The sequence below is a fragment of the Rhynchophorus ferrugineus genome, unplaced genomic scaffold (assembly GCF_030347505.1).
Source record: "Rhynchophorus ferrugineus isolate W39M unplaced genomic scaffold, kcgeb_rfMv2 rfM8, whole genome shotgun sequence".
Classification (NCBI taxonomy): Eukaryota; Metazoa; Arthropoda; class Insecta; order Coleoptera; family Curculionidae; genus Rhynchophorus; species Rhynchophorus ferrugineus.
This window is the reverse complement of record NW_027472587.1, coordinates 25672540-25685031: the sequence shown is the minus strand read 5'-3', so window position 1 is coordinate 25685031 and position 12492 is coordinate 25672540. Positions and strand designations below refer to the sequence as shown.

Below are 12492 nucleotides of genomic sequence, written 5' to 3'. Positions count from 1 at the left end.
TTGGATACTTAAAACTTCTTTGGATAGACTATAATTGTCTAGCTAAATATATTATATTGGTAAACAATAATATGTAAATGGTTCAAAACTGTTTTATTTAAATATTTTGTTCCATAGACATTTGTGTTAAGAAAATACAAGTTTCGATAAGTTTGCTTTGTATGTTCTCCTTTTTGAAGCTATATTGAGGGACGCTCAGCCAATGCTCGGTAAGCTTTTTAACATTATCCATTTACATTTTGCGACGTTGTCACGTATAGAAAATCGAGAACTACGATCCAATGGGCAGAATGAAACTGGTGAGATTTTTAGTGTCACTGGCTTGTTTACATCGTATATAAAGCTATTTGCTATATTTCTTAGTTTCCGTATTATGTGTTATTCTTAGATTATTTTTATTTTACATTGCTTCAATTTATTAATGAATCAATTAATTTTACTTAACTTTATATATGGGAGATCGCATTCTACCTCTGTTTATATAATATATTTTTCGCCATTAAAGTGCCATCTACACAGGGAGACTACTACTAATCCGTATTAACGACTGCCAGTTAACTATAACTTACCTAAAGTAGATATAACGTTTCCTAGTGCGACCAAGCTCTTGTTGATGTTGGCGCCCTCTCGGAATCTGTTCGGACCGTAGCCTCTGCTGCCAGCACGCTCGTTTCCAGCCAAATCTACCAGGTGGAGCTTGACGCCGTCGCAACAAACGGAAATCACCGAATGACTGCGACTGGATTTCGGATTAGTAGCTGTTGAGCCGATTTTGCGTTTTGACGTTCCGGTCTCCAGTCGTTCTAGTAACTGGTCGTCGTTGGTGACAATATGCTCGGATAATCCTAGAAATGAATTCAAATCTTCATCATACAATATTTGGTAATCAAATACAAATTCTCGCGAGAATTATGTACATCAGGGCTAGATAGGATCTAGGGCCAATAAAAATGAGTAAATTCAAAATATTTGTAAAAACAAAATGCAGACAAAGTATAATTATTTTATTATTGTATTACTTTTTCATTAATTTATCTGTTACAATACTATTAACACCGTATATTCTATTAAGAGCTGTATTTCGATTTTATAAACTTCATTGTTGGATATGCACTTTCACAAAGATATACACTGCCCATCATTGAAAACATTTTTAGGCCAAAATTCGTCACTTTCGGTAAATATTCAACAAGGAGCTTAAAAAATTTAATTCCCGATTCTGTTCTGACCCCTTATAAAAGGGGTCTGATTGCAGATCACACAGTTCTAGTTGATAATCAATCTTCACACTTTCAATTGGGATCGTTAATGGATGAGTGAAGAGTGCCATATCACCCTTAATTTTTTTAAGTCCTGCGAATCGCTGATAAGATTCCACGATTACTTCGTCCATATATTTCTGGTGGTCCAAAAAATTGCATAATTCAAACTTTTCAGTCTCTAAATAATGTTCTTTACAACTTGGAAAAAAAGCCAAATCGTTTTGTTCTGGAGACGTTTTTGCCTTGCAACTTTAAATTCAATTCGTTCAATTGTTGCGTTCTATCAGTTGCACGAATGCAAAATCAGCCAGCCAGGAGCGGCCATTTTATTTTGTAATTCGGAAGTGTCAGATGCTATTTCACTTTTAGAAATAAAGGTATTTTTGTTCTTAAAGAGAAAAAATGCTGCAAGCACTGTCCGGCACTTAGCCATCTCATTTTAGTCTGTTTCCACCTTTAATATCAAATTGGTTATCCTAACAACAACTTTCATAGCATTCATTTGACGCAAAGATTTTCCACATAAGACTTCTTGATGAATGACGCAATAGAGTAACGGGCAATCAGTGTCACTTTGGTTTAAAAGTCCCGCCAATCCTGTCACTGTCCCTATCATAGCTTTTGCCCCGTCAGTCACAATACAAGAAAATTTACGAAATCCTCCGTACCCCATAACAATTTTGTTAACTGCTTCAAATATATCACTGCCTTTAGTTGTTCCATGACTAATATCGATCTGATCGATCCTTTTATCCACATATATTGAATAACTAATAGTAGTCGCAATCTACAAAGCGATCACATATACTTTTCAAAATATAATCACCGATGTCATCTATTTGATAAAATAAAGCTACTAAACAGTTTCTTATCTTTGGCTAATTCTAATGAGACTTCATATGGGGCTGCCAAACTTTGTTCATTCTCTGTACTTACTTTAGAAAACATATTTATTTGCTGTATAAGTATTTTTTTTTGTACTCAGCTACCATAACTTTTCTAGCTTCACCAACATGATTTTTATGCTTTTCTTCATGTGAAGAAGTATAGTCTCGTTTAGCATCAAAATATTTACTTACAGACAAAACTTGCATACAAATTAAACACTTAACTTCAGTTTCTCAATAGAGATAAAAAAATTGTTACCAGAAGAGAAAATAATTTGCTCATCAAATTATTTGGGATTATAAAACAATCAAATTATAATAGTTTCTCTACAATAATTTTGTTATTTAAATAAAGAAAATAAAAAAAGATTCGGGTCGCATAAATTCAAGCCGCGGGCCGCATGTAGTCCGCGGGCCATGGTTTGGGCAGGTCCGATCTATATAACATAATGTAAAACCCTTAAAAACTTCTGACTACAGACCTATCAGCCTACTAAGTTCCATTTCCAAACTTGCTGAAAGAGCAATTCTTTATGCTCTTAATGATTTTACGAAGACAAACAATATCATTCCAGATGAGCAATTCGGGTTCCGCGTCAAACACTCAGCCGTTCATCAGGCCCATCGGCTGACCGCAAAAATCAACTGTGCTTTTAACCGACGTGAAAGACTTGGAGCGGTCTTCTTGGACCTAACCAAAGCCTTTGACAAGGTTTGGCACGAAGGCTTAGTGGCGAAATGCATCCGATTAGGTCTACCTGATGACCTAACAGCTCTTATCAAATCATTTCTGTCAGGACGATCATTCCAGGTGAAGAGGTTGAGAGAAGTTGAGGCTGCTTTTTACGCAGACGACACTGCTTACTTTGCTTCTTCAAGAGTAGCACCGCACATCCGAAGCAGACTCCAAAAACAACTCGATGAGACGGTCCAGTGGTTACATTTCTGGAGGTTGCAGGTCAACCCACAGAAAACCCAGGCCATCTTCTTCCACAAGAAGCGGTTTGCACCGAGCATTTCGCGTCTTAAAATCGAGAACGCCGAAATCCCATGGTCAGAAAAAGCCACCTATCTTGGTCTTGTCTTCGATCGCAAATTTAGGTGAAATTCCCACATTCAAAAATCCCTCCATAAAGGTCAAGGTATTGTTAATTTGCTCTTCCCGCTTATCAACCGGGCCAGCATATACGGCTCCAGTGTCTATTTAAAATACGTCTCACCTAGCCAGGTGGAACGTCTTCAAGTCTTTCAAAATAAAATTCTCAGGAGAATAATCAATGCCCCCTGGTTCGTCAGGAACAATCAAATTCATAGAGAAACAAACGTCCCTCAAGTTCACGATTTTATATCCGAGGTTTACTCGAGATATTTCTTCACTCTTCGTCTCTCGGACAATAGATGTATTGCCGAGCTGGTCGATATTTTAGGCCAATAACTCATTCGGCTCTTCGTAGCCTTATTCTATCACAGCCGACACTACCCCGTCGTGCTCTAACTCCAAATTATCTCGACCTTCTCCGGCGAGCGATTAACTCATGTACCGCAAGCTACGTGGTGTGATAACGACGCCACGTCCTTGCCTGGTCCTTGAGCCTCTTAACGGTGTTACCGGTTACGGGCACCCTCCTTACTAACAGTAAGAAGTATCAGTTAGAGTCATTGGATCAGCTGATAAGGTGGGGTTTAGTGGGTAGCCCAGAGGCAGTCTCCACATAACCAGTCCAACTCGCTTATTCCTGCGGGTCTTCCCGACCAGGTATCTATCTATCTACCCGGTTCTAGGCCAAAAAAAAATCCTTTTTACTTAACATTTAAAATTGACTGTTAAATTAAATGGTTTTGATATTTCTTTCTATTATTTATTATTTATATTTTTATTATTGGGGTATATGGTGTATACAGACACAAATGTGTGTGTATATATTAAGATAGAGTTTTAGGTCCTGTTCTTTACCTACTCTGTATATGTGACATACCATAAATGCAAAATATTACTATGGCTAAATTTTTTGACCAGTAAGCTGCAATAAACAAGAAATAAAATAAATAACCTAGACATGAATAATGAAATGTAATGAGATTAAATCAATGCATATAGATAAAAAAAATTAACAAAAAAATTGATCCGACTTTTAAAAAAAATCATTACCCGAAATTCGATTACACTCACTATATCATAGGCGGTACTAAAACGTAATAAATAATCAAACTGAGATTATAAAAACAAAAAAAAGTTTTAAAACAAAATATTTACATAATAATCGTTGTAATAATTAAAATAAAATTAATATTTTATTAGTTATTACTTATTTATCTAAACCCGTCAGCCTCATGGGCTATTTAGGGTGAATTACAATACATTATATTAACATTAACAGCTTAAAGTACTGCACAGTAGATTATAAACAGTAGAACATATACAATAAAATTTTTCAATCACGCAATAATAAATGTATGTTACAAGTGTTTAAGTAGGTATATGGTCTTTAGATAGTCAATGAGCAGATTCAGTTGCTCAGGTTGGACCAATTGTTCCAATGTTGTCGGCATCTCAAGTTGTCCCCCCAAATCCTCATATTTTTGGCAGTCCAGTAGGATGTGTCTGACGCTAAGTTGAATCTAGCACAAATCGCATAGGGGCGGGATCTGTCCCTTCAACAAATATTCAAGTGTCAGTCTATAGTGCCCCATTCGCAGTCGTGCGAGGATGCTTGACTTGTGTCTTCTGATGTTATTATGGTCTATAGATTGATAAAAGATTTGACTTCCCATAATTTATTGTTTTTTATGAGAAGGTCCCATTCTAATTGGGTCAATTGCCTATTTAGGCCCTTCATATAGACTTTGGCATCTTTTTTGCTGAACAGTTCTTTTAACTTGATCGACTCCTCTTCCCTACTTGCCAGATGGTCGGCTCTTTCATTTCCAGATATTCCTTTATGGGAGGAGACCCAGAGGTATGTTATTCTTATACCCCTAAATTGTAATTTTGTCTGTATCTTTCTGATGCATGTGACCAGAGGATAGATTGTCGTTGTCGATCTTAAACTCTCTAGGGAACTCATAGAATCCGATACTACTAGTACGGATTTGCTAATTTGTGATTCTTCCAAGGCAGATAGGGCCATATATATAGCCAGCAGCTTCGCGATGAAAATGCTAGTCAATGATGGAAGCGAAAAGTGTCTCTCGAGTCGACTAAACGTATAAGCAGCACCCACAAAGTTCTCACGTCTTGAACCATCGGTGTAGATGATAAAATGATTTGAATAGTTCTCTTCGATTAACTGTCTAAAGAAGCTTTTAAATAAAAATAAAAAAAAATATTATTTAAAGTGCCTAATACACGTATTATGTATTCTATTATATAAACACAGTTTAGCTTAATGCCTACCAAAACCTATTTATCTACTTACAATATTATTTTAACTACTACCAACTGATCAGTTTGAAATGGGGCCGAAAGAATATAAAAATAATAATATAATTTTGTCATAGGTACACAAAATTAAATTACGAAGAAATCAAATCTAATTTGTTGTTCGTATCGACTAATTTTTCTCTTTTTAGTGTTAAATATTTATTCAACAAATTACGCAGTAACTTTATTAATTATTACAATGGGTAGGCCAAGTAAAAGTGTAGCCCGTATGAGGAGAAAAAGGGAATTAAGAAAGAGTGATTGAAAATAAGGAACGCTTCAGACTTCGGTGTCCGCTACCTAGCCAAGGTAATCACCATGACAATTGTTCTAACCAAACTAGAACAACAAAAAGTTGTTGCCCCCGCCGGGAATCAAACCTGCGACCATCGCATGTGAGCTGAATGCTCTAACATTTACACCATAGAAGCAATTGCCTTCAATATTTCCGCGACCTCTCATATGACATGGTTAGTGTTTAAAAATAAAACTGAATGGTTTTTGCACTGAACGACTTCTGATTTTCCGTCATATCAGTTCAGCAATAACATAATACCCAAATATCTGATTATTTTAGGTTAAAAAATATGTGAAAACTTTGTAGGTGCCTTTGAAATTTGAGGTTTTCCCTCGATTTCCCCGATTTTCACCATCAGATCCTGACTTGGTTCTAATGGGACCATTTTGGAAGCGAAAATCGGTCTATAATTGACGGAGAAATCGGTAAATATACATAAAAAATATACAGTCGAACATAAAACCTCATCCTTTTTTTGAAGCCGCTTAATGAGTCAATACCAATAAATATAAACAATACTATTATCCCATACATCCCATACACGTAACAATGCTATTAAGTACCTTGGTATGAATCTGCGTAAAACTTTATTGCAAGGAACATATCAAAAAGAAAAAAAGGCACTCTAATTGAAACACAAAAAAATGTATTGAATATTTGCAAGAAAATCTAAATTATTGAACATAATAACTTGGTGCTGTACAAGCAAATACTAAAACCTAACAGGAAGTGTCCGGTCTAAATCCATATCTTTTTTAGTTACCCCTAACCCTAGAAAGATGCGTGTATAAATTTGTCAGCTGTCGGATCATTAATTTGTGAATTATAGCTTTTTGAGTAAAGCAACTTTTGTTATTGTAAAAAATGGATAAAAAGGAATTTAGCGTGTTATAAAATATTGCTTTTTGAAGGGAAAAATACAGTTGAAGCAAAAACTTGGCTTGGTGTCGAGTTTCCGGACACTGTCCCAGGAAAATCAACCATCAAGGATTGGTATGCCAAGTTTAGACGTGGTGAAATGAGCACCGAAGACGGTGAACGCAGTGGACGCCCAAAAGAGAAAAAAATCCACAAAATAATTTTGAATAACAATACATTGAAATGGAATGAAATAGCAGACACTATAAAGATATCAACTGAACGTGTACCTTATGTCATTGACGAATATTTGGATATGAGAAAGCTGTGTGCAAAGTGGGTGCTGAGCGAGCTCACTTTTGACCAAAAATAACGACGAGTTGATGATTCGGAGCAGTGTTTGAAGATAATCAAGTGTAAGAAACTCGAGTTTTTGCGTCGACATATGACAATGGATGAAATATGGCTCCATCATTTCACTCCGAAGTCCAATCGACAGTCATCCGAATGGACCGCACACGATGAACGCAACAGTCGGCTGCCAAGGTTATAGCGTCTGTATTTTGGGATGTGCATGGAATAATTTTCATCGACTACATTGAAAAAGGAAGGACGATCAACAGCGATTATTATATAGCGTTATTGGACCGTTTGACACATAGATCACGCTACTGGAAATAAATCCATATGTTTTTTACTTAACCCCAACCCTAAAAAGATGCGTATATAAATTTAACAGCTGTCGGATCTTTAGTTTGTGAATTACAGCATTTTGAGTGAAGCAACTTTTGTTATTGTGAAAAAAATGAAGAAAAAAGATTACAGATTTTGCGTGTTGATAAAATATTGCTTTTTGTTGAGAAAAAAAAAAGCAGTTGAAGCAAAAACTTGGCTTGATCATCGAAACATTTAATCATATAGTGTGGAATATCAGGTCATGTTCGAGAAGTAGTTTATATTCAGCATCATCTATATATTCAAGTGCCAGAGTAACGATATCTGTGGGACCGAAAGATACAAAGATACAGACAGACAGACCAGCATCCGAAAATTTCCACATATATGCGGCATATTTCGTTTCATGATTTTATCAATCCATTCGTTTTTTTCACATGCTCATTTACTATTTTAATAGTCTTTATTATTGTATAAAGTAATATATCACTATTTCGTTTCGTCCTAAGAGGTCAATTGAAAAGTCCCCGGCCTAACACATAAATGTCGCTACTAGAATTAAATCCATATGTTTTTTAGTTAACCCTAACCCTCAAAAGATGCGTGTATAAATTTGACAGCTGTCGGATCATTAATTTGTGAATTATAGCATTTTGAGTGAAGCAACTTTTGTTATTGTAAAAAATTGGATAAAAAGGAATTTCGCCTGTTATAAAATATTACTTTTTGAAGGGAAAAATACAGTTGAAGCAAGAACTTGGCTTGGTGCCGAGTTTCCGGACACTGTCCCAAGAAAATCAACCATCAAGGATTGGTATGCCAAGTTTAGACGTGGTGAAATGAGCACCGAAAACGGTGCACGCAGTGGACATTCAAAAGAGGTTGTTACCGACGAAAGCATTAAAAAAATCCACAAAATAATTTTGAATGACGATACATTGAAATGGAATGAAATAGCAGACACTATAAAGATATCAACTGAACGTGTACATCATATCATTGACGAATATTTGGGTATGAGAAAGCTGTGTGCAAAGTGGGTGCTGAGCGAGCTCACTTTTGACTAAAAACAACGACGAGTTATGGCGTCTGTATTTTGGGATGCGCATGGAATATTATTCATCGACTACCTTGAAAAAGGAAGGACCATCAAGAAGGATTATTACATAGGTTATACACGTTATTGGATCGTTTGAAGGGCGAAATCGCCGAAAAACGGCCGCATTTGGGGAAAAAGAAAGTGCTGCTTTACCAAGACAATGCACCGTGTCACAAATCAGTGAAAACCATGGCAAAAATCCATGAATTGGGCTTCGAATTGCTTCCTCATTCACCGTATTCTCCAGATCTGGTCCCCAGCGACTATATCATATATATATAATCAGACAAATCGATACGTTTGCGTATTTTATCGACTTAAATACATTTAAATGATTCTTTTAAGATGCCATAAATTGGATTACCTTCAACGTAAGGTCCTTTCTTTGGGTGTTCTCTGACTTTTAAATGTTTATTATGACCTTGCCTTGTGTTGTCTTCGGGCGAAAGCAGATCTCCAACTTTTTCATTATAGATTTCCAAATAGCTGAAACAAAATCATTATTATATACTTCATTAGTCAGTAAACATTAACAATGCACTATTAATGATCTTTATGTTTAAATTTTTAATTTTCGCTAGGAGTGAGTGTTTTGTACTGTTGATCGATTATGAATCGGCATATATCAATTATGCTGAAAAATATTCTATAACGATTATAAGACTCAAAATCTTTTGACTCATATCCATTATAATATTATCTCCAGTATATGAAACATTGTTGTTATTATAGAAATGGAAATTATGTACAACAATCTCGATTGAAAATATAGTATATAATCTCTTCAATAAAACGCACAATGTACGTTATCAAAAGTTATGATATCAACCCGTCGCAATGTTGCCGTATTAATTTAGAATTTTAGTTTACAACGTTTGCTGGTTTATAACCTCTAATTATTATCATTAATATTTTGAAGAATTTTGTGAATATCTGGCAACAGTATCGATCAGTACTCCAGATATAGAAATGTACGCCTGCCCCTCTGATACAGAAATGTAGGTATATGATGTAACAACTAAGTAACGACGTAAACAAGATTAAATCCGTTCCAAGATTGAAACGAATTTCACATTTTTACAAAGTGCATTTAGCACTATTTTCGACTACATACATTAAAAATGCATTAATAAGAAATAATACAAAATAAATTAGAAAATATTACGTAAAAATGTATTACATAAAATGTATAATTCTATAGAAATGTTACATTTAACATAATTGTGATGCCTAGAACAATTAAATGATAGACAAGAATATTCGCCTCTCTCTCTCTCTCTCTCTCTCTCTCTACCTCCCACCCTCTCCCTCCCCCTCTCTCTCTCTCTCTCTCTCTCTCTCTCGCTCTCTCTCTCTAAATGTATGTAGTCCTCAGAACAAAACTTCACTTGATTAAAGTTAATATACCATAATTGCTCATTTTCAATTTTTACACACGTATTATTTGAAATAGCTGAATGTTATTATCTTGAAATATGCTGGCGGTCAGGTTCAAAGAAAAATAATATACAAAGATATTATTTGTATAAAAGGAAACAAGTTTATTGATAATAGAGAATTATATGTTGTACATATTAATTACACTATACCATTCACTGGATTTCTTTGTTTAAATGATGTCCATCTAAATCAAGAACAATTAAAACTTCATTCAAAATAGTTGGTACATTGGATATTCCTAAGTGCTCTCCATATATTCCTTTATTTGGTTATGGATCAATTGGTTATAATTTTGCAAAAATGTCACCAGAGTTGCCACAATGTCTGTCTCTTCCATCTGATCGACGTGGATGTAAAGAAGTGATGTAAGGTATCTATTAATTTGTTTCTCCTCATCATCCCTAAAGTTTATTTACAAAAATTATTGATTGGCATCAGGTACTGAAAACAAAGAACAAATTTGATGGTGCACTTGACCTTGAATCAGCGGCGGCGCGCAATACATTGGGGGTGCACAACGTTAAGTAAAAAAATTGTCCGTCATTTTATCGAAATTCCCGTTTCCACACAGATTGTTATAGCCTATTGAAAGTTTTTTTAAAATATGCATCATCGAAATTTGTGAAGTCAAAACATTACAATGTTGCCGCATCAACTCTGGGTTTTAGTTCAGTTTGGCTTTGACATACAAAAAAATTCTAATCCAAATAAAAAAATTGAAGAAAAATGTTATCAAATATAATTTATTTTAACATTATATTATATCTAAAAACTACAGTAATACATCACAATAGTTTATAGGTTAGAGTTATAACCTCTTATCACTTTATTTTGCGTACGTCTGACAAAATGCCGAAAACAAAAGATATTCAGTGTCACGAATTGACTGCGGCTTTAATAAGTTATTTCGAAAAGGAACGAGAGAATGAAGGCGCCCCTTTGCCCGTAAGTTCCGTTAGAGAGGTAATTATTGATGATATCATACTGCCGAAAACAAAAGATAAGTGTCACGAATTGCTGCGGCTTTAAAATTTTATTGAAAACGAGAGAATAGCGTCTTGCTGCTGCGCTTAATGTTAGTGTAGGTGTTGTGAATAATATCGCCGACAAAATGAAGAACAATACATTAGATTCAACCAAGAAAACTTGACCATCTTGATATTGACTCTATTCGAGATCAAATTTACGAAATGTATAAGAACAGTGACTACACAAACTATTTTATCGATATAAAAATAATTTAATAAAATTATTTCAGACAAAATTGCTAGTCTGGAAAGAATACATAAAAACTTAGGAGCCTGCAGCTTTTTGAGGGATATAAGACATTCCCTTCATACACACTTACAAGGCATATGATCTAATGGAACTTCCAGACATTGCCTTAAAAATAATTCAATATTTAAAGGCATACTAAGAGCAAGGAAGATAAATTATTTGAATTTGTATATCTTGATGAAACTTGATATTTCAAAATGGTTCATTGGGGCACTCTTGGCAAGACAGTAATAAAAAAGTGCTAAAGACAACAAAAATTGATGGAAAAAGATAAAAGTTACAATAGCACTTTATTAGATTTTGTTGATCATACTATTTATTAATAATTAATTGCAAATATATTGTTATTTATGCAGGTAATAATAATGGTTTTATTCCCTGTGCAGAATTAGTGTTTTCCTCCAAATCCAAGGGTGACTACTATGAAGAAATGAATCATAACATGTTTTTGTTATGGTTTGAAAATGAATTGTTAAAAAACCTGGAGGAACCATCATATTATAGCACACTGGTGGAAAAAATCCCAACAATGGTATCAATGAATATGAAGAAATGCCTTTCAAAGCATAAATTGAGTTTTGAAAAGATTATGTTAAAAACTGAACTATCTCCAATTCTTACTAGGTATGAATGAAATATAAATGAAATGTTTCATTGAGTTTTTTGCAATTTATAATTTTTTAAAAATAAGCCCGAAGAAATATATACAGTAGTTCAGATGGATGAACAATATGGTCATATAGTATTATAACCTCATCCCTATCACTATGAATTCAATCCAATCGAGTTGATAAGTGTAGTAGCAAAGAATTATTATAACAAACATACTGGACGAGAAGGATATTCCATAGGAATATCCTGATAAATAGTGGAAGTAACTGATAAATAGTGGATCGTGAACATCTTTTAGACAGATTGGAAATTAACAGTTTAGTGATTGACTTGGACAGTTACTCGGAAAGTGAAAGTGACTAAAGGAAATTTTCAGGATACGTGGTAAAGCTGGAAATTCCTGAGGCAGAGTGATGTGAGTGGAAACAATTAAACGTATGCACATAATACGAGAATGTAACTGTAGAAATGGAATTGTAGGCCGTGGGAGAGTTGTGTGCATAGATATGATTGTAATTGTTCAGAATGAGCATTAGCTTAGAATGTATGAAGAGAGTATGAATACTAACTGTTTTGTAGATATAGTAAATGCATTAAGCAGAATTCAGTGATTAATTTTATCAAGAATCGTGTACACAGGTAGTAGCAGAAGAAATAAAAAA

The 12492-nt window shown here is 34.6% G+C and overlaps 1 protein-coding gene across 1 annotated transcript in view; it reads right to left on the bottom strand.

Annotated features, from left to right (window-relative positions):
• Positions 1–12492, bottom strand: part of LOC143200614 (uncharacterized) — a 144341-nt gene that overhangs the window by 71068 nt on the left and 60781 nt on the right. Inside the window, exons 5-6 of the mRNA XM_076411119.1 lie at positions 8865–8986; positions 570–845 (exon numbers count right to left, since the gene is read on the bottom strand). Coding sequence (XP_076267234.1) covers positions 570–845; positions 8865–8986 — 398 coding nt within the window. The remainder of the gene's footprint in view (positions 1–569; positions 846–8864; positions 8987–12492) is intronic.